At 50.9% G+C, this 26,176-nt stretch overlaps 1 protein-coding gene, 1 long non-coding RNA gene and 1 pseudogene across 2 annotated transcripts; 2 read left to right on the forward strand and 1 right to left on the reverse strand.

Annotated features, from left to right (window-relative positions):
- The first annotated feature begins 1,984 nt into the window (after window positions 1-1,984).
- Window positions 1,985-22,190, forward strand: SBSPON (somatomedin B and thrombospondin type 1 domain containing). Its single transcript, XM_016153707.2, has 5 exons — window positions 1,985-2,266; window positions 10,836-11,030; window positions 16,634-16,724; window positions 18,276-18,452; window positions 20,120-22,190. The coding sequence occupies exons 1-5, from the start codon at window positions 2,053-2,055 to the stop codon at window positions 20,235-20,237; spliced, it is 795 nt and encodes a 264-aa protein (XP_016009193.1). The 5' UTR covers window positions 1,985-2,052; the 3' UTR covers window positions 20,238-22,190.
- On the reverse strand, window positions 16,746-25,906 carry LOC118611971. Its single transcript, XR_004954570.1, has 2 exons — window positions 25,863-25,906; window positions 16,746-25,599 (listed from the first exon to the last, which is right to left on the reverse strand). It is a non-coding gene; the product is annotated as an uncharacterized LOC118611971 (long non-coding RNA).
- Window positions 25,870-25,988, forward strand: LOC118612277 (annotated as a pseudogene).
- The last annotated feature ends 188 nt before the right edge of the window (window positions 25,989-26,176 follow it).

The raw sequence follows: 26,176 nt of genomic DNA on the forward strand, positions 1-26,176 counted from the left end.
CCAAAGACAACACCTCAGAAGAATGAGTGTCTTTTAAGGTGCATTTGATTACTTCCTATATTCACCCACATGATCACCGGGATGGTTTCTGTTCTCGAAACATCTACAAGGCATGGAAAACAAAGCGGCTAATTGTTACATGTGACTGGACCCAGTTTCCAGGAAGAATGTGAACTCCCCTGCTTTAAATGTCAGTGTCACCCTGACTTCGCTAGGGCCACGAAGGGAGCCTGAGCTCGAGGTTTTCAAGACAGTGCAAGCTTTAAGTTCAGATTGTGTTTTTTTTATTGTTGTTTTTTTTTTTTCAATGTGACTTACCAGAGCCAAACCCACTTCTATGTTAGGCATCAAAGTAGCAACGATTTATTTGTGGTTTTGTTTTTTCTTCATTTTAACTTTGTGCTTTCCCCTTGCTTTGCATACTTTTAAAACTTGATTTGTTTTTCACTTGGTTTTAGGCTTAAATTATGGAGTGGGAGAGGGGTAAACATCAGGAGACTAAGTTTTTTGGCGACACTTTGTGCTCAATTTACACACACCATCTCGTTCCTCTTGACATCTCACAGGAATCTGAAAAGGCTTCGTGTTCTGAGTTTGAGGCAGGGACACTGAGGTGATCTGTCGGCAATCACGGAATCAGAACTGAACCCAACACTCCTGAGCACAGACCCCCACCTTTTTGTTTTTGATTTTTAGTTTTGGTTCGGGCTGGGGAGAAGGAAAAAAGGAGGGGGAAAAAAAAGAAGCATTCGAGCAAGCATTTGGCATTCTATTTTTAATTCTCTTAAACAGGACGTCAGCTTCCACTTTCTGTACGTCTTCCCTTCATGTTTTATTCCTGTAAATGAACTAGTCAGTGAATCATTTTCCTTCACATTTTCTCTGGAACAATTCCAGATTCTTAGGGTATTATATAGGACAAGTCCGGTTAAAGGCATTCCATAAAGCAGACGGCCTTAGGGAAGAAGCGAGGGATAAATTACACGAATGAGCCAGTACAAAGCTGCTAATAAAACCTACAACACGGGTAAAAAGGCAGAGGGTATAATCTGCTGACAAAGGTATTTAGTACCAACTTCCAAGAACTAAAAATGAAAAAAAAAATAAACACGCATATATTGTTTAAATTGCAAAAAGTAAGACATCTAAAAAAGAAAGCAAAAATAACTTGCCAACCCTGAGATTTGTGTAAGTAATCACAAAAATTTCTTTTTGATGTCAGAGTCTGTTTTCTTTGGACAATGAAAAAAGATTACATTCTATGTCGGTCAGACTTTATCTGTGATTAGAGTTCATAAGATACAATTCTTATATTAAATCTTTTTCATTTTACAGCATTTTTGCTTTTTTTGTGTGTTTGATTATTGTTTTCCTACTTTTGTAGTAAAGTTGTTTTTTTTAAAAAAAAAACCTTTGTTACTTTTCTCTCTAAAGAGTAAAGGAAATTCCTCTTTAAGAAGTCTTTGTAGGAGAAGGGAAAAAAAGTTAGCCTCTAAATTAATCAGATTTCTTAGATTCACAAATACAGAAGACTTCATATTCCTGGTTTCTCACAAAACCCATTATACTCTAAGTGATTTAGGAAAATAAATTTAAATGAAATTTCCAGATTATTTTTGGTTAACGAGATATATCTGGAGAGAAAGGCGGGAGGCAGCGCAGAGGCAGAGCCGGGCGAGCGCGTCGTGCGAGCGGGAGTCGCGTCTGGGTCTCGCTGGGGACCCGCTGGGTGACTCTGTCCCCGGCGGCAGCGCACGCTCGCTACCGGACGTTCGGGCTGGGTTCAGGGCCAGCAGCACCTGCTCCTCCCGGGCCGGCAGGCGGGGAGCGCGGGCAGCGGGTGGCGCGCGGGGCGGGGGCGCGGGGCGCGGGGAGAGCGCGCCCCCCGCCGGGGCCCGGGAGGCCGCAGCGCCCGCCCCGCGGGGAGGGGCCGCAGGGGCAGGGCCGGCAGGGCCGGGCAGGGCCGGGGCCGCGGCCGCCGGCCACTCGCGCGGGGCCGCGGCGGCCGGAGCAGCTCGGCGCGCGTTCCCACGGCCGGCGGCGTCGCGGGCCATGAGGACCGTGTGGCTGGCGCTGTGCGCGCTGGCGCGGCTGTGGCCCGGGGCGCTGGGCGGCTGCGCCGACGCGGGGCGCTGCTGCCCTGGCCGCGACCCCGCCTGCTTCGCCCGCGGCTGGAGGCTGGACAGGGTCTACGGGACGTGCTTCTGCGACCAGGCCTGTCTTCTCACCGGGGACTGCTGCTTCGACTACGCCAGGGCGTGTCCAGGTGAGTGGCGGGGCCTCTAGCCCGCCGGCGAGGGGCACAGTCCCACAGCGAGGACCGCACACCACGCACCCAGGCGTCCCAGCCGCTTCTGTCTCCGTGGGTCCGGTCCCTGATGCCCCCCCCCCCCACTGCAGCCCCTCGCGTCCAGGGACACCCCGCGCTCTCATCCTGGGGTCTTGGTTCAGCCCCTGCATGCAATGACACCCAGCTCCATCCACCCTGGGGCTTCCAGCCCCTCATCTGTGTGCACCCCAAACTCTTCATGCAGGCCCCTCCAGCCTCCAAAGTGCCCCTCCCGCCAGATCCTGGATAGAAAGCCAATGATTTACCTATGAATACTGATCTATTTTGGGGGATAAACTTTCACTTTCCTGCTCGAGGCCAGGGTGTTCCAGCTGTCTGTCTGGAAGGGTGCAGGTCACCTCTGCTGGATGAACCCTTCCGCTCAGGAATCCAGCTTGGTAGGGCCACCTCGGGGCCGGGAGATGACCGGGAGATGGCACTCACAGGTCCAGGGACCCGCCCTGGGCTCAGGCTCCACCACCCCTGGGGATCTGAAAGGCTGGAGGGGGGACCTCGTGACCAGCCCACCCTGTGCCAGGGGCTTGCTCTGGGTTCAGATTCGTTCCCTGCAGTACAAGTTCTTGGGGGAGCAGAGCTGTCCTCTCCAGCAGGTGGCCTAGGCCCTTCTTCCTCCGTTCTTTGAATTCAATTGCAGCTATATAGCTTGATAAAAACTTACCTCGGAAATCCGATTGTGTTTTAATCTTGCTGGTTTTCCCTTAGTCCCTTTCATCATTAAATTTCCCACAGTATCACAGCCCCAGCGAATGTCGATTTAATTAGATTAAAAGACAAAGGAGGAGCCAGCCCTGAAGAACAAGGTGTACGAGGTGTAGGTGTACGTGAGAGAAGCCAGCTCCGGAAGTGAAAGTAGCTCCACTCCCTCTTAACCACATCACCCCCGAAAGCCACCCAGGTGATAGGGTCTGACCTCAGGGACCCGGTGTGCGGGATCCTCGGCACCCTCCTGGGAGCGTGGCCTGCGGGGCCGGGTGCCTGGCGAGGGTGGGTAGCTTCCCTCCCCTTCTGCCTGCTTTCTGCAGGAAGAGGCCTCCAGCCTCAGGCGGGATGGTCGCCCAGACCTGCCGCTGAGAGAACACAGTTGAAAACAGTTAAGACTTTTTGACCCTGATGGAAAGCTAATGATTTACCTATGAATACTGATCTTTGTTTTGATAAAACGTCTTTCGCTTTCCTGCTCCAAGGCCAGGGGATTTTACTGCCTAAGGAAGGTGAAGAGTCAGTTCTTTAGGAGATGCGGGGCCCTCAGGCCAGCTGTCCCCCACCCCCATATCCCCATCCCACTTAAACGCCTCTTTTCCTCCGGTACTTGGGTCTTCAAGTACAGCGCGTCCACTGTGGCCACTTGCCCTTCTCAGCTGTCTCTCATGAGGGATTTACCTACACGTTAAAGGAAAATACAGAATCCCTGTGCCTCAAACAGTGTGCCCTGGACTGTGTGTGGTAAGCACAGTGGCCCAGACAGAGGTGGTGACGGTCGTCTCCGGCCCCTGGAAGTTCGTAGTCGCGCAGGGAAAGCGCTCGCAACATGCTCGGTGCCAAAATGAGGACCCTGGGAGGCTGGAGAGGCGAAACGCAGAAGACCAAAGGAATTCTAGGAAGACTTCTCGAAAGGAGCGACAGGCAAGCCTAGTCCCAGAGAACGAGCCAGAGGTCTCTAGAAGGGGGAGGTCATTCTAGGAGGAAAGCTTCACCAGTTGCCCGTGGGTGTCGGCCTTGCGTGCCAGGCGCTAGGCTAGGCGTGAGGCCAGCGTGGAGAACCGGACGGTGAAAGCCGCGAGGAACGGAAAAGTTCGCACAGACAAGGGATGGGGAAAGACAGGCGAAAAGACAGGGACGAGAAAAACCGGCTTCATGGCGCTAGAGGAGCTGCCGAATCCTCGGAGTCTGTGTTTGGTCAGCGATAAGCCCCTTACTTTCAGCCCAGGAGGTAGAAATGTTAAAACAAAGAGCCCGTCATCTTGGAGTGGGAGTCGTTGGGTCGTGGACAGCAGAAGACAGGAGGTGACCTACTATCTCTGGAAACACTTGGGAAGAAATCTAGCCTAGCAGAAGATGAAGCGGGGACCGAAAAGGCTTCTCGTTGGTAAATTTGCTGCACCTGGGGTTTTTCGGGACGGGAGGAAGGGCACAGAGACACTTGGAAGCTGGCCACTTGGCAGGACTGAGCCTGCTGGCGCCTCAGAGCGGAGGGCGAGGGTGAAGGGCACGCGGCGGAGCTGGGATGCTTGGTGTCCTCAGCCCTGGACAAGCGTCAGTCACAGCCGTGCTGACTCCAGGCTTTGGAGAGGGCGGGGCTGGCCAGAACGAGCATTTTACAGCTGCGACGGTTCTGGGCTCTCCCATTACTCCTTACCCAGAAGGGCAGCGGAGTGGGAGCCGAAGCCACCGCTGCCGTCGGCCACACCTGTCTGTGCCGGGGCACAGCTACCGCTTCTCCCTCTCGAAACCAAGGCTCACAGCGCGGGGCCCCGGCCGCTCTGCAGACAGAGGCTGTTCGGCCCCTTAGACCCTCTCCGCCTCCCCCTCTGCTGCGTTACCCACTGATGCTGCGTTAAATGCAAACAGAAAGTGGAACTGTGTCAGAACGAAGCATGCCTTGCTTCTGTTCCTTCTGATTTTTTCAACCTGAGAAATGCATTTTTAGGGGTGTGTGGCTAAAAGAGGAAATACTGGAAATTCTTTTTCTAAATTTTACTCAGTAAAAATAAAATAAGTTACTGGATCTATAGAGTAACTGAGCCACTGTAAAAAAAAAAAAAATCTTCTGAAATAAATTATCTTAGTTTCCATACCCCAGCCCCCACGAAGAAAAAGAACATTCTCCACTGGCCTGATCAGGGATGGGGGGCAGCGGGGAAGCGGAGGAGGAGGCAGGCCCACACCACCTGCCCCGAACGAGCGTCTTGGAAGGCTTGCTCATCGGGCTCAGAACAGCCCAGTCTCTAGTCACCAGCTGAGTTTCTAGACTCTTCATTCTAAGATCACAGAAAAGATCGTAGGTTGCATTAGGTCTTGGATGAGCAACTTAAGGAAAGAGGAATAATTAACCCAAGCAGAGAAGGACAAAAACTGGGTAGCTATGTGGGCCAGTCAGTCTCTTCTAAATGTATGGGGCATCTGGGAAACCAGCTGAAATCTGCCGCCATCGTATCCGGAGGGAGAAGGGGCGCCTTCCTTCACAGTATGGGCTCCATAAGTCACCCGAAGGAAGGAGGTCACAGCCTCCAGTGATTTGGGAAGTTGAGCAGCCGAGAGGTAGCACGTGACCCTCATGGCCTCTGTCAGCACGTGACCCTCACAGCCTTTATCTGCAGAAGAGAAGACCCAGGGCCTGGCGCCGGCGTCGGACACGCAGGCTTTGGCTGCCGCCCTGGCCGCGTAGTCAAGGAGAGGGTGTTGTCACGGCCTCCCCGGCGTGTACTCCATCCAGGCCAGGCCCCCTCACGGGCCCCTCGCAGCTCCACACTGACTGGGGTCTCGCAACCCGCCGAGGTCATACAGATAACCTCAAGATATTGCGGGTTCCGGTCCGGATTGCCGCGATAGAGAGAGTATCACAGCAAAGCGGGCCGTGATCCTTTTGCTGGCGGGAGGTCTTGCCTTCGGCTCGTGAAAATGCAGCACCTGCGAGGCGCAATGCGAAGGCAGCACAGCGAGGTAAGCCTGCGGCCTCGTTCTGGTCTCGTTTGACGGACGCGGTGACCAGAGCACCGGGAGGCTGGAGGGTGGGCAGTTTGTCCAAGTCACCACGGATAAGTGAAGGGGCGAGATGTGAACCCGGGAGCTCGAGATCCAGAGCCCACCCAGCTGAGCTTCATGCTCTCCCTGCCTGGGAGAAACGCGGGGTTAAGTAAGAGCAGCTGCGAACTTGGCCGGGTGGGCCGCGGAGCAAGGCTGGTAGAGGGAGGGGGGCTCCTCCCTCCATAAACCGTGTGCTCCAGGGCAAAACCGTGTCCTGCTCCCCTGTGCGGTCCCCTGATGGCTGTCCTGGTGCCGTTTGATAACGTCTGTCAAAACACGCGAGCAGTCCAGTCCTTCCACCGAGGGACCGTCCTCTGCGGTTTCAGAGGGCACGGCCATGGGGCGTAGCCACATGTCTTTGTAAAAATATTTTCCATTTTCCTCCCTTCACTACAAAATCTGTGTTCGTTGGGGAAAATGTGGAAAGTATAAAAAAGCACGACAGGAAGACGACTCGCCTGGAAGCGCAGTGCCCAGCAAGAGCACGTCTTTTTCGTGTGCATCCCCTTTCTTCCCCTGGGTTCACGCGGTGTATGCTGTTCCGGTTTTCTAACGAGGCAGCCTATTCCGTTGTCTTGCTAGCGTCTCATGCACTTGTCCAATTAATGTCTCAAAAGAGACAAGAAGTTACTGGGGGCCAGATAACATGCTTTCTGCAAGAGGAAAAAAATACCTAATCGTTTCGTTGGCGCCGTTTTGAGGGGTAAATAGGCACTTGGGCGACGTTGTCTCCTTTGACTGTCAGATGTTTTGGCAACGTTCCAAAGAAAAGCATCTCCATCCGGAGAGGGGGAAAAGCAGGTAACAGACTTTTAAACTTGCGTGTGTGCGTGTGGATACAGGGGCCTTCCTTCTCTCCCGTAGAATGTCAGGAAACAAAAGCCATAAGCCATGCATAAGTAAGTGGTCCTGCGGGGGAAAGGGAGTGTTTCCTCAGGGATGGCTGGGACTCTCTGAGCTCAACAGCGTGAGGGAGAAGGCACTTGATCGTGGGTGGCCTTCGGCTTGGAGGTGGCAGAGAGCCAAGCAGGCGGGGCCAGATTACAAAGCGGAATGCTGGGGTGTCTGTGATTAACCAAGGAGATGCCACCTGAGAATAAGCAAGGCTTTCTACTAAGAAGAGATAAACGTGGACTATATTTATGAAAGGAAGGACTCTGGCTGTCAGCTGAGTGTGTTGCTGTGTGTGTGTGTGTGTGTGTGTGTGTGTGTGAGTGGCACTATCAAGGAAAGCATTAGACAGACTTTTTAAATTACCCTTTGGTACCTAAGGACTGAGAACGGTGTGCCCATTTCTGGCTGCCACAACTCACTAGGGCTGTGACTGAACCTCTGGAGAGCCCAGTGGTGATTCCGAGAGGGGACGTGTCTATAGAAAGGAAGGCCCAGAAGCCGGAATCGTCAACCAGGGAAGGCCACACCGAGGGACGGGGCCTACTGCATCAGTAGGTCTGGGGGTGGTGCAGATGAGATAAACAGATATATATATATATATATTTGCACCATACTCTGAAAGTCTCGTGTGAGGGCAGTTTGGCTCAAATGAAAGGAAATGCCAGTTCACACCACAGATAACACAATTAAAGGAGTTCGTTATGTCTAAGATGTGGTCCTGGCAGGAGGCATAAGTGGATTACAAAGGGTTTGGGGGACTCGTGGCTGCCGGAAGCCGGGCTCTACCCAATGTGAGGGCACAGAAGCCGGGCGCCATCCAGCGGCACCTCTGGGGGCCGCCGTTGCCGGGAGAGGGCAGACAGCCGGGGCCGGGGCGGGCGCCCCCTTCCCTGGCTGTGGGGCCTCTGCTCCGGCTCCTGCTCTTTCCTTCCCGCTCTGGAGTCAGGGCTGGTCCTTCGCCTTCCCGCTGACGACGTGAGCAGCCCAGGGTCCGTCCCGATGTAGACCATTATTTAGCAAAAAAGAAGAACTTACCTGATGCCATTTTATTCATTCATTCAACAAGTATTTCTTGAGTACCCACCATGTGCCAAACACTAGGCATGACGTGAAAAACTCGACAATCGACCGAAACATAGAATAATGATCATGAGTCATGGAGACGCTAGAAGGCGGAGGACGCTGAGCTCGGGGAGGCGGTGACTGTGAGGGGTGTGTGCGGGGCGGGGGCGGGGAGACCGCGGGCTGGGCTGGCGGAGGAGGACGCCCCGAAGGCAGCGAAGGTCCCGGGGCAGGTCCCAGGGCGTGGGGGAGTGCAAGGTGCTCCAGGGATCAAGGTGGCCGAGCTCAGAGCGCGGGGTGGGGTGGGGTGGGGTGTGGTGCGGCTCCAGGTGGGGGTGGCGGGGAGACAAGGGCCTGGCACTCACCGCAAGGAGTCTGAATTTCATTCCAAATTCAATGGCAAACCACCGAGGCAGTTTAAAAAGCCATTAATTAAAAAGAACAAAATCAGCGGGACATCTTTGAAGGGAACCGCACATGGCTGCGACTAGACACCGTTGGGACGTGTGAAAACGCTCCCCGCTCGTGGGGGCAGGCTCGTGGCTGAAACGCTGGTCTCGGCCCCGTCTCGTGGCCGTGGCGGGGACGTCCGACAACCAGAAGGCTCGTGAGGAAGAGGGACAGGCTGGTGCCACCGAAGGGCTCGCTCATTCCCGCGCCCTGGGCGAGCTCCCCTGCCACTGAGCTGACAGCCGGGGGCGCCCGCGAGGCCTGAGCCAGGAACCTGGGTGTCCGCCTCCTGTCCCTGGGCCCTCCTCCGCGTCTGCTCCCCTTGCCTGCGCTTCCTGGGATCACCCCCAAACAAAGCGCTCGCCCTCAAAGCCGTGTGTCCAGGAGCTGCTGCCGGGGAAACTCAACCTGAGTATTACATTGGGTTTAAACAAAAAAGAGGAAAAGAAAAAAGGCTTTGTGGAGCTTCCCGGCACGCACTGACTCGAGGCCTCTGTCCCCTAAAAACGAGTGGGACGATGTCATCATACCCTAATCATCCAGATGCGCAGAAGCCGTGACAAGCTTGCAGCCCAAGCTGACCACGTGCTCACCAGGTAACAGCCTCGTGGGCCCCGGGAACAGCGAGCAAAATGTGAAGATGGAGGAAGTCAGATTTCAAGAGAGAATATTTCAATACACTGTTTCTAGATGTGACTGGATAACCGTGGTGGGAAGGGGACAAGAATGCTCACAAGGCAGCTCAGAAGGAAGTCTGCGTCCTGCAGCTGCGGTACCCGACTTGTGGCGATAACTCCATCAGAAGCCCGTCCTTCCTGTGACCTCCGTGACCCGTGACCAAGGATCGCGGGTGACCTGTGACGGCTCATGATCCAGATCATCAGAAGGTCACCCATTCGTCAAGAATGGATGGTGTGTGTGTGCGTGCGTGTGCGGGTGTGTGCAGGACAGGAATAAACAGCTCCAGTTCATCTCCCGCCTCCAGGCACTTGGTGGGGCGCCTTTTGACTCTGGACTCTGATTCTCTGGGGCTGTCTTTCCTTCCGCGTGGCCGCGGCCGTCGAGGTGGTGTTGCTCAGGGACGATTAGATCATGGAGCCCTGAGAATGAAAAAGGGTCACAGGAGATAACGCGGCGGGAAGTGGCCTGTGACCGGGCGTCCCGAGGGCGCGTGCTGGGGCTGGACGCCGGCGTGGCTCGTTGTTGCTGCTTTGGGTAACCGACCTGTGAGCCATGCGATACCTGAGGTTCCAGATGATGGCTACAAACACATTTTAAAACAGGGTGACGTTTTTGAATTCGCGACAGTCGTTTATGTTATATGTGACCCTTTATTGGGCCAGGGGTAGCTATGTGCAGCCAAACCATGTGTCTTTCAAAAGCCACGAACCCCAAGTATGCTCAGAGGCAAAGCGAGTTTTCAAGCACAGCCGGAAGCCCGAGCCAAGATTGCAAAGACGTTGAGGCGCGTTCGTGGTGGAGAGGAGGCCTGGAAGTGTGGGGGCGGCAGGGAAAACGGGCCCGTTGTGTGGGAGAGTGCCGGCATCCGGTTCAGGGGTTACATCTTCTGCCTTCCTGCCCTTTTCTTGAAATGTCTAATTTCAAACCTCGACATAATTCAGTTATTTAAAGTCAATTAAAAAACTCATTACGGTCCTTTAGAAAGGCTCGTCAGGGCTTTAAGTGGGGACCCCGCTGTGCAGCCACGTGGGTTCTACAGCCGCGGCCAGAGGGTCGATGGGCGCCGGGTCCTCCCGGCTCTGCCCCCCGTGGCAGGGCGAGCGCGCGCCCCGCGGGCCCCCCTCGTCTCTGTGCGCCACGGAGGGTGAGGCCGAGCATCCGGGAGCAGCCTGCGGTTGGGGGCCCTCGGTGTGGCCCTGAGCTGTGCCTTCTGGAGGCAGGGTTGCTGAAATGGACTTGGGTAGGTGATGAGATGACCGGCGAGTGAAGGGCATTTTTTCCCTCATACTTTTGTTTTTTTCTTTACATAGTCATTGTTTCCTACCATGAGGATGTGTTACTGTTCTAATAAAAAGGGTTCTCGCCAGGGGAGGGAACAGCTAAAATCAAGGGGAACCCAGAGCAAAGCCCTGACCCAGGCGGGGAGGAGTATGAGGGGGTCCCCTGCGGGCCTCTGTGTCTCCGCGGGGTGTGTCCCTGGCTCAGACCCACCTTCCTGCCCCTGCGGGAGGTGCCCGGCCATCAGTCCCGCGGCAGGGCAGCGGAGCCAGTGCCCCCTGCCCTGCCCTGACTTCCTCCTGACAGGGGCAGGGCGAGGCAGTGGGAGCAGCCTGGCCTGCGGCCTCCCGCTGAGCGCCGTCCTGCTGTTTTTCAGCTCGCCCTTGCATCGTGGGGTCCTGGAGCCCCTGGAGCGGCTGTGCCGACCAGTGCAAGCCGACGGCCCGCGTGCGGAGGCGCCTGGTGCAGCAAGAGCCCCAGAACGGCGGGGCGCCCTGCCCGGCCCTGGAGGAGCGCGCCGGCTGCCTGCAGTACTCGACGCCCCAGGGCCGGGCCTGCGGGCACGCCTTCGGTACGAGGTTTGCGCGGGCGCGCTGCGGTCGTCGGTGACTTTCCATCTCTTCATCCCGTAAAAGCCCAGGTGCAGCGCAGGGAAAGTTCCGTGAGCTGCAGGGATGGGGTGGGCCAGCCTGCCCCGGGCCGATAGGGAGCTCAGGAAATGCCAGGCTCGGGAACGACCGGTCAGCTGCATGGACGCCCCCGCCCCCGCCCGCTCTGCTGTCCGCCCGTGTGCTCACTACCCAGGGGCGGCCCCTTCTCCGTGGGCACCACTCGCTTTGTAGCAAGCTCCATCAAGTGGGCGACACGGGACACAGGAAACTCGTTGGAAATGCAAGTTCCTCGGCCCTGCCCAGACCCACAGTCGCTGGCGCCAGCCCGGCTCTCTGCTTGCCACGAGGCCTCCGGGGCAGAGGGCCGCCCACCTGAGCCGATGCTCTAGCCACAGCCCTTTCTGCGTCCCCTGCTTCATAGCTGGATCACTTAAATGACACTTTCCGGAGGGCAGAAGTTCCCAAAGTGCAAAAAAAGGGTTGAGGTAGGAGAAGAGAGGTAAATCAGACCGTTTCCTCCGCCAGAGAACCCACCTCTCTTTATGATGCTAACGTGCATTTTTATTCAACAAGAGGAAGATGTGGGATGTCTTCCCACCTTACTTGATTAAATGACCCTTCTTCTCCCAGGGGTGTTTCATGACATCACCAGTGGTCTGTGGAACACGCGTTGGAAAACGATGGCTTAATCAAGGAAAATGAGCGAGCAATGAGACGGCGATGTTGAAATCCAAGGTGCTGGGTCCTCCAGGCCCCGGGCCCGTGCTGCCCTGCTGCTTTGCCTTGTTTAGGCATCTCATTAAGATTCACCGAGCACCCGGTACACAGCAGCGCCGTGCAGGGCTCTGGGGAGGCAACGCTGAGTAGCGACCGTACCGCCGTTCGTTAGAACTCGGGGCACTGAGTGAGTGCTGGGAAGGGGCGCCCTCCTCGGTCTGGGGCTCTCAGGCCTGCTGTGCGCTCACCTGTGCACCTGGCCCCGCCCCCCCCCCAACCCCAGGCTTTTATTCACAGAGCAGGAGCCTTTGCTGCAGGGCTCACTAGCCCCGCGCATCTGCAGGGCCGAGAGCATTTACAGACATGATTCAGCCTTCACAGCAACCCTGTCAGAGAATACGTGAGTTTTCTATGGCTGCCGTAACAAATTACTGCGAACTCAGTGGCTTAAAATAACGCAAGCTTGTTATCCTCCGGTTCTGTGGGCTAGAAGCCCAGCCCAGGTCTCACCGGGCTGCAGTCGGGTGAGTCGGCAGGGCTGTGCTTCCTCTAGAACACTCCAGGTGGGGATCTGTGTCCTTGCCTCTCCGTGGTGGAAAGGGGTTTGCTCTTATCAGGGGCCGAAGCTCAGCGGGACTGGCTCCCGCAGCTACGTGGGAAGTAAAACTTACACGCGATGAACCTGGGTACTGAGATTTCCCAGCAGGACGCCGGGTCGCTCCTTGCAGAGACAGACGGAGGGCAGGGCCGTTCACCCTGATGGACCCGGGACTTGATGGATTGGGCAATTCTCAGCCTAGCAAAATGGCAAAAGACACTAGAATGGAGAGATTCACTCTTAGGAGAGCATGGTCTAGAGAAGACCGCGAAGGGCGTGGTTGTATTACCTTCTGGCGATATCGGAAGGTCAGAGGTGACCTGTGAGAGCACACTTGGTGACCTAAGCCGCAGAAATGCATGGCCTTGCCGTTCGCAGGCAGTCGGGCCCGCCCTCGCTGGGCTGCAATCTCGCTGGCACAGCCGCGCATTCCTTCCCGAGGCTTTGGGGGAGGACCTGTTTCTTTGCCTTTTCTGTCGTGCAGAGGCGGTCTGCATCCCTCTTCTCACGGCCCTTCCTCTGTCGGCACAGCCGGCCACACTGCATCTCTCTGACCCCTTTTCCCGCTGTGACAGCGTAGGGGCCACTTGGACAAGCCAGGGTAGTCTCCCTATTGCGAGGGCAGCTCATCAGCAACCTGATTTCTCTTTGCCATGTAACGTAACATTCACAGGTTCTGGGGACTCGGGTGTGGCCATCTTTGGGGGGCCATCGTGTTGCCTGTCATAGAAGTAGGACAGCGTCACTATGGTTGACACATGAGGACGCTGGGCTCAGAGGTGACAGCACTTGTGAAGGGGACCAGGACTTAAACCCGGATCTCATGGTTCTAAATCCTCTGGGTCTCCCCCAGCTCCCCGCCCCACGCTTGGTATTATTTTGCTGTTAATTGTTATCGTTTAAGTTAAAATTGCAATTCCAGATTCTGCTAATTCTAAGTGGAAATATAAAGGCCCTGCGAGGCCAGCGAACGAAACATGATCACTGAAGCCCTCTGATTAATGATCAAGTAGCTATTGCATTTTTCCTGTTTCATTGAATGCATATCTTGATATGATGGTATCTGTTGCGCATAGTGACAATTGTTTATACATGTTTTTTGGTGTTATTTGTCGGATTTTCTCTCTCTTCTATTTTACGCGCTATCTACAGACCGGTGGCTCGAAGCCAGCTGTCGTGACACCCCGTGGTGTCGGAGGGCTTTCAGAACTTTTCAAGGCAAATTTGCGTTACTTTCCCGCTCACGGTCGGCGTGTGCGTGTGCGGCGCCGTGCCTCTGGCGGCGGGGGCCACGACACCGGGCCATGGCAGGCTGACGGAGCGCCAGAGAGGCCGGCACGCGGCCCGTTAACGAAGAATCTGTTGCATCTGGGCGTCGCCGCCAGGAAGGGGAACTGGCATTTGCCGAGTCTGTGTCCCGAGTGCCAGGCTTCCCCACGCGGGCAGAAGTGGGACTGGGGGCAAAAATTATTTCTAAATTACTTACCGCTCTTGAGTAATGAAAATTAAATTTGTCGGGGAGATTAAAAAGCAGTGCTGGTTCAGAAACCCCCAGGCGACTTGGCCTGTTTGCTGCGGCGAGTGGGAAGGCACCCTCCCAGGGGAACGCGCCACCCATCCAAGCTGGGCGGAGCGGGCAGGACAGGCAGGAGACGGGGCCCAGGGATACTGGCCCGCTGTCACGATGGGCCATACCACAGAGGCTTGACCCTGGCCTTGGGTTGTAGGTCTTAAAGAAACAGGAGCTGGCTCAGTCATGGACTCTTTATTTTCCCTTCATTTAACTTCTATGAGCCTCCGATGAGAAAACCTTGATCAGAGCACCTCTTTACAAAGTGTTCGTGAAGGCTGCCGACACAGGCTGCGTCAATTTGTAAATAAGCAGGCTATAAGCATGCCAGGCGCCCTCCCACGGGGGCGTTCTTCTGTGCCCACTGTGGGCCCTCCTCCAGCGTCCGGCCCTCCCCTCCACGCCACACACAGCCGCGTGACCTCAGGGGGCTCAGAGCGTAAAGGCTTTGTCTTCTCTGAGATCTCACTTCACATTATGAACAGTGATTAGAGGCAGAAAAGGAAAATGAAGGAGAATATAAATGATTCCTGGGGAACACGCTGCATACAACAGTGACACCTCCTGACCTGCATCGTCACAGAGGCAGCTGCGCCTGGCGGTGAGGAGCATGGTCTGGAGACACCGCCTGGCACTGCCGTGTTCAGACATGAGCCTTGAACGCATTTCTCAGCCTCTCTGGGCCACGATCTCCTCATCTGTGAAGTGGGGGAAGACAGCCTCTGTCTCAGTAGGTCGTCGTGAGGATTAAACGAGCTAACACGCGAGAATACTCGGCTCTGTGCCTGGAACGTAGACGTGCATAACCGTCAGCCTCCATTTTTATTATAAAACTTTTTCTTAGGATTTCATGTCATAAACTATAGTCATATACTTGCTCTCTACCGCCTAACCTCACTTTTTCCCCCTGAGCTATGCATTAAGCACATGCCTTTGAACTTTTGTAATACATGCAGCACGCATTAGGAGATCAAGTGGATGTTTTGAGCTACAGAAAGACATCCTGAAAACTTTATGGTCTGACCGATATGACGCTATGTGGATTTAGCAGTACATGCATTCTTCACTCAGTGAATAAATACATAAATGCATCGGAAGAAGAGAAATGGAAACAGCACGCAGGGAAACTAAAATCCTCGAGATGTTTGTGTCTCTGATAATCAGGTCTAAAGGAAACAGAGAAGGATCCTGACAGACATGCAATCACTTGTCCTTTTTGATTCCGTCCATGTTTTGGAAGTTCAAAAGCTACAGTCACGTTTTGAAATCATGACATGTTCTCTTTGGGAAACAATTAAACGTGTTAGTACAGCAAGGAAGAGTCGCAAGCTGGGGCTCTAGGGTTTACGCAAGGCGGAGGCACTTTTTCCCTGGAGAGATGAGGCGCCAGACCACACGAGGCAGGAACACTGCCCTAGACTCCGAGGAGCGAGCGGCTGCGGGGCACTGACCCACTCGAGTCGCGTCCCCTAGTAATGTCAAAGCGAGTCCTCGTGAAAACACCGGAAGCAGGCTCGAGGCTGCCCTCTGGTGGCAGTACGGGGCCGGGTACGACGAGCACGCAGGCCCGGGGCATCGCTGTGGCGCCCGGGCACCCCCGCCCCGCCATTTTGTTCGTGTTGACGATGGCCGTGGGGTCCAGAAGCCAGCATCAGCGGGTCCACCCTGCCTGGGTAGACGCCTAGTGTCTGGAACGACAGGGAGGCTTGTCGAGCCATTCCAGCTGCAAGGCTCAGTACAAGCACAGAAGGCCACAGGGACGCAGGACCTGTGCGCCTTGGCCCTTCACTCATTCACTCAGAGGCTCACCGCGCACACACTTCTCAAGCGTGTGTTGTGAAAGGCCTGCAGTGACGAGCAAGGCAAAACCCCGACTTCTTTGACAGCAGAGTGGAACCGAGAGCTGCCACACGGAGCGGCAGGTGCCTCCCTGGACTGAGAGATGCGGTAGGAAGCAGATGAACGAACAGAGTAGCGGAATGGAGGAGCAGAGGCAGGAGGGAAGGATTCCTGGCTCCTCCCCTCTTCTCCCCGCCTGGCGCTTCAGCGCTGGGGTGAGGTGTGCGGAGAGGGCAGAGGAGAGGACCCCTTGGACACCCCTTCCCCAGGTGGGCGCAGGGAGGATGCTGAGCTGGCCGGCCGGGCGGCCACACCTGGGCTACGCGCTTGGCCGCGGAGCTCCCGGGTTGCGCTGACCGGAGACCTGGGGAGCACCGCACTTCCCTCCTCCGCCTTCCGCGCTCCCCATTTTCACTCCTCTTTTTCTGGTCATCTTTTCCCCCTCCCTCCATCCCTTTTCTCTCGTCTTTCTCTCCCATTTTTTACTTTATTCTGTCTTTCCCTTTTCTCTATTTCTCTCCCTTTCATTTTAAAAACAACATCCTTTCTCTGTTCCCTCGCCTTTTTTCTTGGGGGTCCTTCCTGGCTCTCTTCCTTCCTTTCGTGTTATTACTGCAGACGAGCCTGCTCGTGCAAGCCCGCAGTCACCAGGTGCGCACACATTTTTACGAACCTGGGTTCTGGGGGCGCCGCCCCTCAGCCTCCGCTCGCTCCCCGGCCAGCTGTGGGCCTCGGACCTGAGCAGGGAGGGCCGCGGGCAGGTGCGAAACCAGGTCTGGGAAACGTCGCTCTGGGAAAGTTTAGGCTACAGGTGTTGATGGTCCTTCTCCCTTTTCTAGTCCCTGCCTTTATAACTACCTCTGCGTTCAACAAGGAGAGGACGAGACAAGCCGCCTCCCCGCAGTGGTCCACACACACACAGGATGCCGGGTAATTCGGTGTTTTTCTGTTTGTTTGTTTGTTTGTTTGTTCGTTAAAGTTGTTTTTCCACCTGTACGGTCAGATCATCTCACAAAGGTCAACATGGGATGCTGGGTTTTCTTCTGTTACTTGTTCAGTGACTTCGGGTAAAACATGACACTTAAGCACAGTTGGGGAAGTACTCGTTCCCTCCTGTTTTTGTGGGACGATGAAGATTTCTCTGTCTCTGAGGTTTGATGCCCAAGAAGTAACATGCTACACGAAAATGAGTTATTACTGTCAGTCACTAAGGATGCGCCTCTTCTAGCTTTTATGGAACCATGGACTCTAGCGCCCCCTCCGTTTGGCGAACTTGAAAGTGGCCCACACCTGAGCCCTGAGGATTTAGGTCAAGACCTAATGGCACAGGCTGGGAGGAACCTCCGTGCTCGCCAGAAAGTCCCCCTTCTGCTGTCAGAACAGACGCCAGACGGCTGTGTGTTCAAAGCCCCTCACTGCCACTCACCACACACTGCCACACACCAGGCGCCTGATTTCTCCCCTTTAAAACGGAGAATATTAATACTCGCCACATGGGGTTGCTGCGAGAATTTAATCAGCAGACATCATCGAGACGCTGTCTGGGTGAAGCTGACCTAAGCCGCGTCAGAGAATTTCCCACCTCGAGGGCTTAAGGGGCCTGGGACGTGGCACCTACATGCTTAAGGGTCTTCGTTGACGCAGACTCTCCAAACGCTTCCCATCTAACCTGCTCCAGCTCTTCAGTCTGTGGGTAAGAAATGAGCATGGCTGGACCCCAAAATGCAGGGTTTTTACTATGTTTTGTTTCCCTGAAGATCTGTAAAGTCATATTGCTTGTAAGAACGAGGCTCTGAGATGTCCACTCACGTCTGCGACCCTCAGAGCCTAGTCACATAGAGTTTTCCATAGCTCAGTACAAGGTGACAGTAGTCTCTGTCACAGAAAAACACGTCTCGGCTTCCTATTTCTTTTTATCTCTGATGGCCAATATAACTTCGATGCTTGACTTCAAGTCAAAACTCATCTCGCCATGCCAGATCATGCAGGTGAGCTGGGGGGTGAGGCGGGGTGGGGGAGGGGAGGAGAGGCCCCTGGCAACGTCTGTGGGGCAGAAAAGCACAGTGCTGGCCGGGGCATCGGGGACTAGCCTCCCTGGGACTCGTATGTTCTCAGGCACAAGCAAGGTCCCGTTCAATTTATATAATTCATTAAAATATTAGCAGAGTTATCAAGGGCTATTTTCCTACCGAAAAGTGCTTTTGTACACAACTTAGTAGTCAGGATATCCAAATTTCTGCGAATTCGTGTCGACCAGGTAGTGCACTCCTGGGTTAAGAAAGAGCCGTGTCGCCGCAGCCGTCAAAGTTCGGCACTTCACGAGGCGTCCTGTGGCCGACGCGTGACCCGCGGGGACGCACGGCCTTCCCTTCTCCAGTCCGGCAGGCGTCCTTGGGGATGACAGGCGTCCTAAGACGTTCCACGGCGTTAGGCCACCTCCAATTACAGTGAGTGAAACTGTTCCCCTCTTTCTCTCTCTAGATACTGTGTGGAGTTCAAGACCGAGTCGCTGACTCACCACTGTGCAACGGAAAACCGCCCCCTGACTCGATGGATGCAGTACCTCCGAGAGGGGTACACGGTGTGTGTCGACTGCCAGCCTCCAGCCATGAACTCCGTGAGCCTTCGCTGTTCCGGAGACGGCCTGGACTCTGACGGGTAAGGGAGCGAAGTGGGTCAGGGGCTTGTCTCGTTATTCACTTGGAGAGACCTGTCCTCTCTTCTCCATGCCCTGACCAGTGTGCGGCACAAGGCAGGACGTGGGGGGGGGGGGGCGGCCAGACCATCCCAGAGTCCAGGGCCCCGTTCACCCTAGGGACTTGGAGGCTCTGTACCAGAGACGAGTGGGTGAACCTGGAGACTGGGGTTCAGACCGAGCTCCTGAATGACCAGCAAAGACTGAGCTCTCCAAAGCATGTTCCAGAGACACTTGCATCAGGTCTCTTGGGAGGGTGATTTAAAACGTGCAGATTTGAGCCCCTCCTGAATCAGAAGCTTTGGGGGTGTTTTTTTTTTTAACACTCTCCTAGGTGGGGGGTGGGGTCAGCAAATATTTTCTGTAAAGGTCCAGACGATAGAGATTTTCAGCTTCGGAGGCCACATGGTCTCTGTCACAGCTACTCGGCTCAGCCATCGTAGCAGCCACAGACAATATGCAAACACATGAGCTTGGCTTTGTTCTAATAATGCTGTATTAATGGACACTCAAATTTGACTTTAATAATTTTCATTTATTACAAAATATTCTTCTTTTGACTTTCTTTCACCTCTTTAAAAACATAAAAATCATCCTTAACTCACAGACTACACAAAAGCAGGAGCTGGGTCAGATTCGGCTGCGGTCGTAGTTGTCCGCCCGCTACCCAGACCTCTTGTCCCCACGGCCCAGCTGAGAACCCTGCTCAGTGGAGCCCTCATAAAAGGCTCAGGCTGAGCTGCGCAGGGCCACAAACCTAAGAGTCAACCCTTGAAAACGTTTTACTGCCCTGAAAACACGGCCCCAGTCCTGAGCTCACCAAACACTGCTTGTAACCGAGAAAAGGCAGACGTCGTGCCGGGCACAGATTATGGATTTCAGTATGTTAGATGGAACTGGGAAAAATACAGATTAGAAAGTAAAATGTGGGCTTTTTTAGTTACTCATTCTTCCCACGGTATATTTTAATGTTTAATAACTTGAATCTACGTTTATTAGTCACTTGTGCCCAACAGCCTCTGTAGTGAGTACACCATATGAACAGTAAAGTGGGTAAGGAATTCATATGAAATAGAAACTTAATATTTAGACTTATTATTTTTCTGAATACATCATCCATATTTGGACTTTAAATGAATTTATAATTTAATTTGTACCCATAAAGTACCTTAAACCCTGGCTGAGGTTCAGCGACTTTAAAAATAATAATTTCAGTAATCTGGCTTTGCTCTTTCCACTTCTCCCACTTTTTCATTATGGAATCAGAGAATTGGAAAGGATTACAAGATTACTTGGTTCAGACCCCTCTAATTTAAAGGTGCATAAGACAGGATGCCATTTCCCTTTATGGAGCACTTCATATATCTACATCAAGTGACAGAGGTGAATGCTCAGACTACTCTCCCAGAACAAGGCATCCTCGAGCAGGGATTGATTGGTGACTTGCGTCGCTAGAACCCAGAGAAGGGAAACTCGGTTCATGATCATTTTCTAAAATGTCAATTCATAATGTACTTCCAAACTCCTGTATGATGACTATTGTGTTTAAGCTTCAATGTATAATTTTGTAAATCAAAATTTTCTTTGGTTTGCTGTTAGCGTAAGTAATGTTTTCAAAATATTGTTTCAGAAATCAAACTCTCCATTGGCAAGCAATTGGCAATCCTCGATGTCAAGGAACTTGGAAAAAAGTTCGGCGGGTGGACCAGTGTACCTGTCCAGCTGTTCACAGCTTTATATTTATATAGATTACAAGGTAAACATTTCAAAATCTGTTTATAAATATGCTGAATATTATCAAGTCATGTTCAGTGCTTCATAAACCTTCAAAACTTGCTTGGCCAAGTTCCTGAATGACACATGTCATGGCCACACTCCGAAGTGGAGAGAAAAGTCAGGGACACACAGCACCTTGATTTTTATCTTCACTGTGTTGAGGACCCACTCTAAAGGCTCCTGTGGTTTTGTCCTTGACCTTCAACACAGAATCCTCTCATTCAACAGGTGGCCCATGTGCCACGAAATGCATGTCTGTTTGCACTAAAATTATTACAACATGGTTCATGTGCTGGGGAATAAGTTGTCATTTAAGGGTACCCACACTTGGAATTTTCCATTTTTTCTTCCTAATCTGCAATCGTCAAAACTTCTCACTTTAAAAATGTATTCCCATATGTATATACTTTCACACATATTTTTTTCCATATATTATTCCACAAATACGGAAATAATGAATTTCGAGCAAATTGTCACAAATAATTTTTCATAGGACAGTTGTTTTAGCATTTTGTAATGAAAAACCAACAGCTATGCTAAAAATACTTTTTTGAAGAAGAAATTTTCTTTAATTAGTTGAAAGATCAAATGTTCATTCTAGGTCAATGTGAGTGAATTCCTTTAAATGTTATACTTTTCACAAAGGAATTTTGGCACCAACGAAGGAAACAATTGCTTTAATTATGAAAATTTGACCGTCATTAGCATCTAAAATTATTTACAAAGCTGAGTCTGGAGCTGACGAAAATAATCTTTCGGAGTCCAATGTCAAGTTTAGTTGAAGTAAACTCACTGCTTTTTTCTATAGAGAGCGTACATTTTCTTATGTTTGGGGTGGAAGGCAGAGGTACAGACTGTAGAAGGTAGATTTTATGACAAATGCTATGGTCTCACATACATTCACGCAGAGAAGTCTTGGTCTCCTTCTTTTATGATCAGAAAACCAATGAACTGGGGACAAAGAGTCTCATTTAAGGGTCTGGGAAGACAAGGCGTGGCATGTCAGCCGCTGAGCCAAATCTCGGCATCTCAGTCAGAACTCAGCTTCGATGCCAAAGGCTGTGCTGCGAAAAGCCTAAGTCCTTTTTATTTTCGAAATAGATTTTAAATTCAGGATATTTTCTTTGGAGAAGTGAATCGCAAGATTTAAACTATGTGAAATTCCTTTGGTTTCATTTGTGTAAAATACTATTCGCTAACACGATTTACTGAAATACATATTTTTCAGTACTTACGTAATGACAGAATGATAATAGCAAGCTTAATAGGGATGGAATATTTAATTCTGAGAGTACCAATATTTGTGACTATATATTCATTTAACTGTCAGTAGTTTCTGTGGTCAATTAAATTCTTTTAAAATTAATAATAAAAAATTTGAGTCTCGTCAAAGTTAGAAACTTCAACTATGTGTTTAACATTAACATTTTAAGATGATTTTTAACATTTGTAAAGCAAGATTTCTGAAAATATACTTGGCTTATTTTCAATGTGACTTAACATTTTTATACAATAAATAAACTTTCTGTTCACATTTTAAAAATCTCTTTACTTGTTTGACTAGAAAATATCCAAATTTTCTGGACTGGTCAGAGAATGAACAAAATTTCACCAAAACAAAACAGAAAAACTTTCAGAACCGACAGGTGTAAGTACGATGACTAACAGCAATAAAGCTGTGATGTATTCATGGTTCCACTATGTGTTAAAACATTTAACACATCTGAGTTGCATAAAACCAAATTCTCATTTATGCATTTATTTTTAGTGCATGACCATTAATTACTTTCATACCGAAGTATATTTTTGTAATTTCTATTTCTGAGAATTTCATAGGCTAGAAGACTTAACTACTAAATAATAGTTTTGAAATGCTTGCTATTAATTCTAGTAAAGCCCAAGGAAACAGTTCAGAACTGAAACTGTAGTCCAAGTGATTAATGAAGAACCAAAAGTTTTTATTTTCAAAAGTTAAAGATCAAAGTATTTAAGACCTCTTCAGCATGCCTTTTTCACAAGTACCTTAGAGTCGGGTCCTTTCCTCAGGCACCTAGGCAATGATTTACAAACCCTAGAATCACTTAACAGACTGATTTTAGAAAGTGCATGTGGAAAGTAATTTGAACAAAAATAAACACACCCACTCAGAAAAGAGGCGGAAAGGAATTAGGGATGGTGATCATTTAGAAGGGAAAAAGTAAAAAAAAAAAAAAAAAAAAGGATAAAAAAAACAAAGAGTAGAAAAAGGAACCAGGCGAGTGAACTATAATCACACTATTCTTTTTTTAGGATCTTTCTTGGGATGTTTTTATTCAAGAATGTTGTAAGTAAGCATCAAGAGCAATAATTTACAGTTTACTTCTGCTCTGGCGTAAAAATTTTAGTTATCTTTTTTAGGTATGCACAAAAATGATACAAAATAAACCTGGTTCTGCCTTCTGAGAATATTCTAGTGAAGGTTCATAAAACTACAAGTTGATTTAGAAAGCAAAGACTTGCAGGTATGAGTTTGCATTATGAGGCATAAGCAACCAGGTGAACATATTAAAGGGAAGTGAAATTTCCAGGTCAAGGTGACAGATGGACACACGTTTACCCTCTCTTCCGCAAATCCCACTGAAACGTCAGGATTTACAAAGGAAACAAACTCGTAACATAGATGAGACGGGAGATGGGTAGAAATCAGTCTGGAGATTTTGAAAATTGAAAGTAAATAGGATCCTACTGATGGATAAACCAGATGGAGGGGCCAAACCCTTTAAAACATGTACAAAAGGAGGTAAAATCAGAGGTGAGAGCCATCCTTCCTGGGGCGGGAGTCTCGCGGAGCAACAAACAAGATGAATTTTTTAAAAATCCCCATCCTGAGAGACAACTTGGTGAAATTTAAAATCCAGAACTCAAAGGCAAGGGTCGGTAAACTACAGACTAAATCTTGCCAGCTCTGTTTTTGCAAATATAGTTTTATTGGAACACAGCCATGTGCGTCATTTACATATTTATGACTCCGGCTAGTTCCAAGCAGAGCTGAGAGACACCGTTCGGCCCGCAGAGCCTAAAATAGTGTGCCTGGCCCTTCACGGAGCGCTTGCCCACCCTCGGGCTTAGACCGCCAGGGTTAACGTAATTACTGGCGGGGCTGGATGCAGGTGTGCCATTTTTTTCCCTCTTTGCCCTGGTGGTTTTGTTTGTCCTTGTTTCCCTTCCCCCTGCCTTTTGCTTTCTTTTGGATTATTTAAAAACATTTAATATTCTTTTAAATGGACTCTAGAGGTTTCAACAGCATACCTAACTTTTCAGTTTACTTGAGTTAATATTCCTAATATCACACTACACGTAAATCGGAAAAAGCTTTGCAGCTGCAAACTGGACACAACTCCGAGAGACAATGTAAACAGACAAGGGGCCCGCCTTGTATGACGACGCACTGCGACCCGCCACCTCAGCAACCAGCAGGGGGCGCCAGAGCAAGCCCGCACAGCAAGCCGCCCAGGGCGGTCAGTGCTTGGTGGACGACTGCCAACATCCGATTTTTTGTCCCCACTTCCAACTCAGAACTGATCAGAGAAAGCCAAGTCTGGTCCCCAAAACAATCACACAAGATGCCTGCTGCTGGGTGGCCGGCCTCCAGCTTCCTCACGCCAGCGACGCCCCGTAAGAGCCAGGCTGAGCCTTCTCTTCGGTTTTCACCCCAAAGCTTCCCACTGCAGATCTCTGCCTGCCTGAAACTCCACCAAACACAAGTGATGGTGGCCGCGGTAACAGCAAGCCCTGGGGAACAGCCTGTGTGTGCCCCTGTTTTATTAGTCTTTATCTCCACAACTCAAATGCTCAACAGCATAAGAGGCAAATGATTGTGATATAATCATATAACATATTACTTTATAGAAATAAACAAATGAGCTACGTGTGCATATGACATAAATATGTCAAGTGCAAGAACAGCAAAGAATACATAGCGTATTCCATCTAATTTCCTTAAATGACTCAAGTCAAAAAAACAAAACCAAAGCTCTTCCCCCGGCCTTTGCGGGTCAGCTCTGAGTTGGGTGCTCCTTGGCGCTCAGCCAGGCCGCCTACGACTCTGCCTTAGCCTTCGCCTCCGGCACGTGGGAAACCCAAAGACCATTCCCGGTGGAGGCCTAGGGCCCTCCAGGTCTTTTCTGAGGCCGTGTCATTCTGGGCACGTGCACGGCCTTCTAGATCCCCGGCTGACCCGAGTCCTTCGAAGCTCTTACCCCACGTGTCTTCCTCCCCAGGGTTTCCGGTCGGTCTGCTGCTCGGGGTGATGTCTTTAAAGCCCAGAGAGCGCAGAGTGGGCAAAACACGCAACCACGAGTCTGAGAACAAGTTCCGCACGGCCCCTCTGTCACCCCCATGCTGCGCCAAGTAACGGGCCACTGTCCTACAGGCAGAGTGAGCAAAAACAGCCAAATCATCTCACCGAGCTCTAGCGGCCCCTTCCTCCATGAGCAGTCCCGGGCGTGTTTTCATTAGGTTCTAGGCCTTTGAGAGTGGACGCTAACAGGTTTTGCCAGCTCGACACTGCTTCAGGAGGACCTGTGCGCTCTCTACCCGCCTTTTTGGGTGATGCCACTCTTTATGGAACATTTTTAAATGACTAAATTTTAGAAATGGGGGACAGTTAGCAGTTGCCAGGGGTTGGCGGAGTGATGCAAGAGAGAGACGAGTGGTGACAGGGAGAGCGGGCACTGGAGCTGCTCGGCATCTTGCCTGCGCTGGCGGGTACGTGAACCTCCACGATCGATAAGTAGTTTACAGGTGCGCGCGCGCGCACACACACACACAGTACAAGAACGGGCACACAGTACAAGAACGGGCAATCTGAATGAGATTGGTGGATTGTATCAGTATCGACATACTGTAGTTTCACAAATTAATATTGGGGGAAAACTGGAACAAATGTACAAGGGGCCTCTGTATTATTTTTAACAACTACACGTGAATCTACAATTATCTCGACAAAAATTTCAGTTAAAAAAGTAATTCAAAAGATTCAGATTTAAGTTGAAGTTTTAAAAATACATTATCCAATTTATTATGTAGTCCCAAGTTATAGGATAAAAAAAAATCTATTTTAATTAAATCTAAAATAGCTCTTTTAATAAAGCAAAATTATAAATAAGAAGGCACCATACTATGATGTAGTTGGTAGCGGTCTTTTTTAGTGGCATCTTATAGTTAATGGCAACTTAGATCCTAGGGTTTATGGTATGTGTGAAAGGAGGAGGTTGACTTACAGGTCCCCTTTGGCTCACGCTGCCTGCGTTGACACTCGCCACTGCAAGGTCCAATACACATGGTGACGGCAAGCTATAAAAACGAGAACCAGTGGCATGACAGAATTGAGTTAGGAAGCACACAGCAATTATCCACATTTCTGTTTACTATACATCTAGAACAACCAATTCAGGAATAATGGGAAAGCAAGTTATAATGCAGTCAGAAATACAGATGACCAAATACTACCATTTAACTTTTCATGTAAATACTTCAGTATTTTCACTCAAATAAAGCACATGTAACTCAAAATGCTTATTAACTTTATTAGTTTTTGAAGCTTTATTTAAAACCACCTTTGTTGTCTGCAGCCATGCCACCCTGAACAAGCCCGATCCCGTCTGATCCTGGAAGCTACGCAGGGTCGGGCCTGGTTCATACTTAGATGGGAGACCACCTAGGAAGATCAGGTGCTGTAGGGATAAAAAAAAAAAAAAAAAAATAAGGGGTTGTAAGCGGACAAGGTCCTTGCAACCTGTGAGGTCAACCAAGGGTTGCTTCACCTAAAATAATAATAATAATAATAATAATAATAATAAATTAATAAATAATAAAACCACCTTTGTCAAAGTTTTAACTGGAACAAAAGTTACATGTACCTGAATGACAC

Source organism: Rousettus aegyptiacus, unplaced genomic scaffold (genome assembly GCF_014176215.1).
Source record: "Rousettus aegyptiacus isolate mRouAeg1 unplaced genomic scaffold, mRouAeg1.p scaffold_m13_p_15, whole genome shotgun sequence".
In the NCBI taxonomy this organism is placed as follows: domain Eukaryota; kingdom Metazoa; phylum Chordata; class Mammalia; order Chiroptera; family Pteropodidae; genus Rousettus; species Rousettus aegyptiacus.

Bases quoted from the DNA above. Each gene is read 5' to 3' on its own strand.
- SBSPON (XM_016153707.2), top strand. From the start codon at position 2,053: ATGAGGACCGTGTGGCTGGCGCTGTGCGCGCTGGCGCGGCTGTGGCCC. The intron at 11,031-16,633 runs GTACGAGGTTTG...TCCCTTTTCTAG, and splicing joins GGCCTGCGGGCACGCCTTCG to TCCCTGCCTTTATAACTACC. The intron at 18,453-20,119 runs GTAAGGGAGCGA...ATATTGTTTCAG, and splicing joins GACGGCCTGGACTCTGACGG to AAATCAAACTCTCCATTGGC.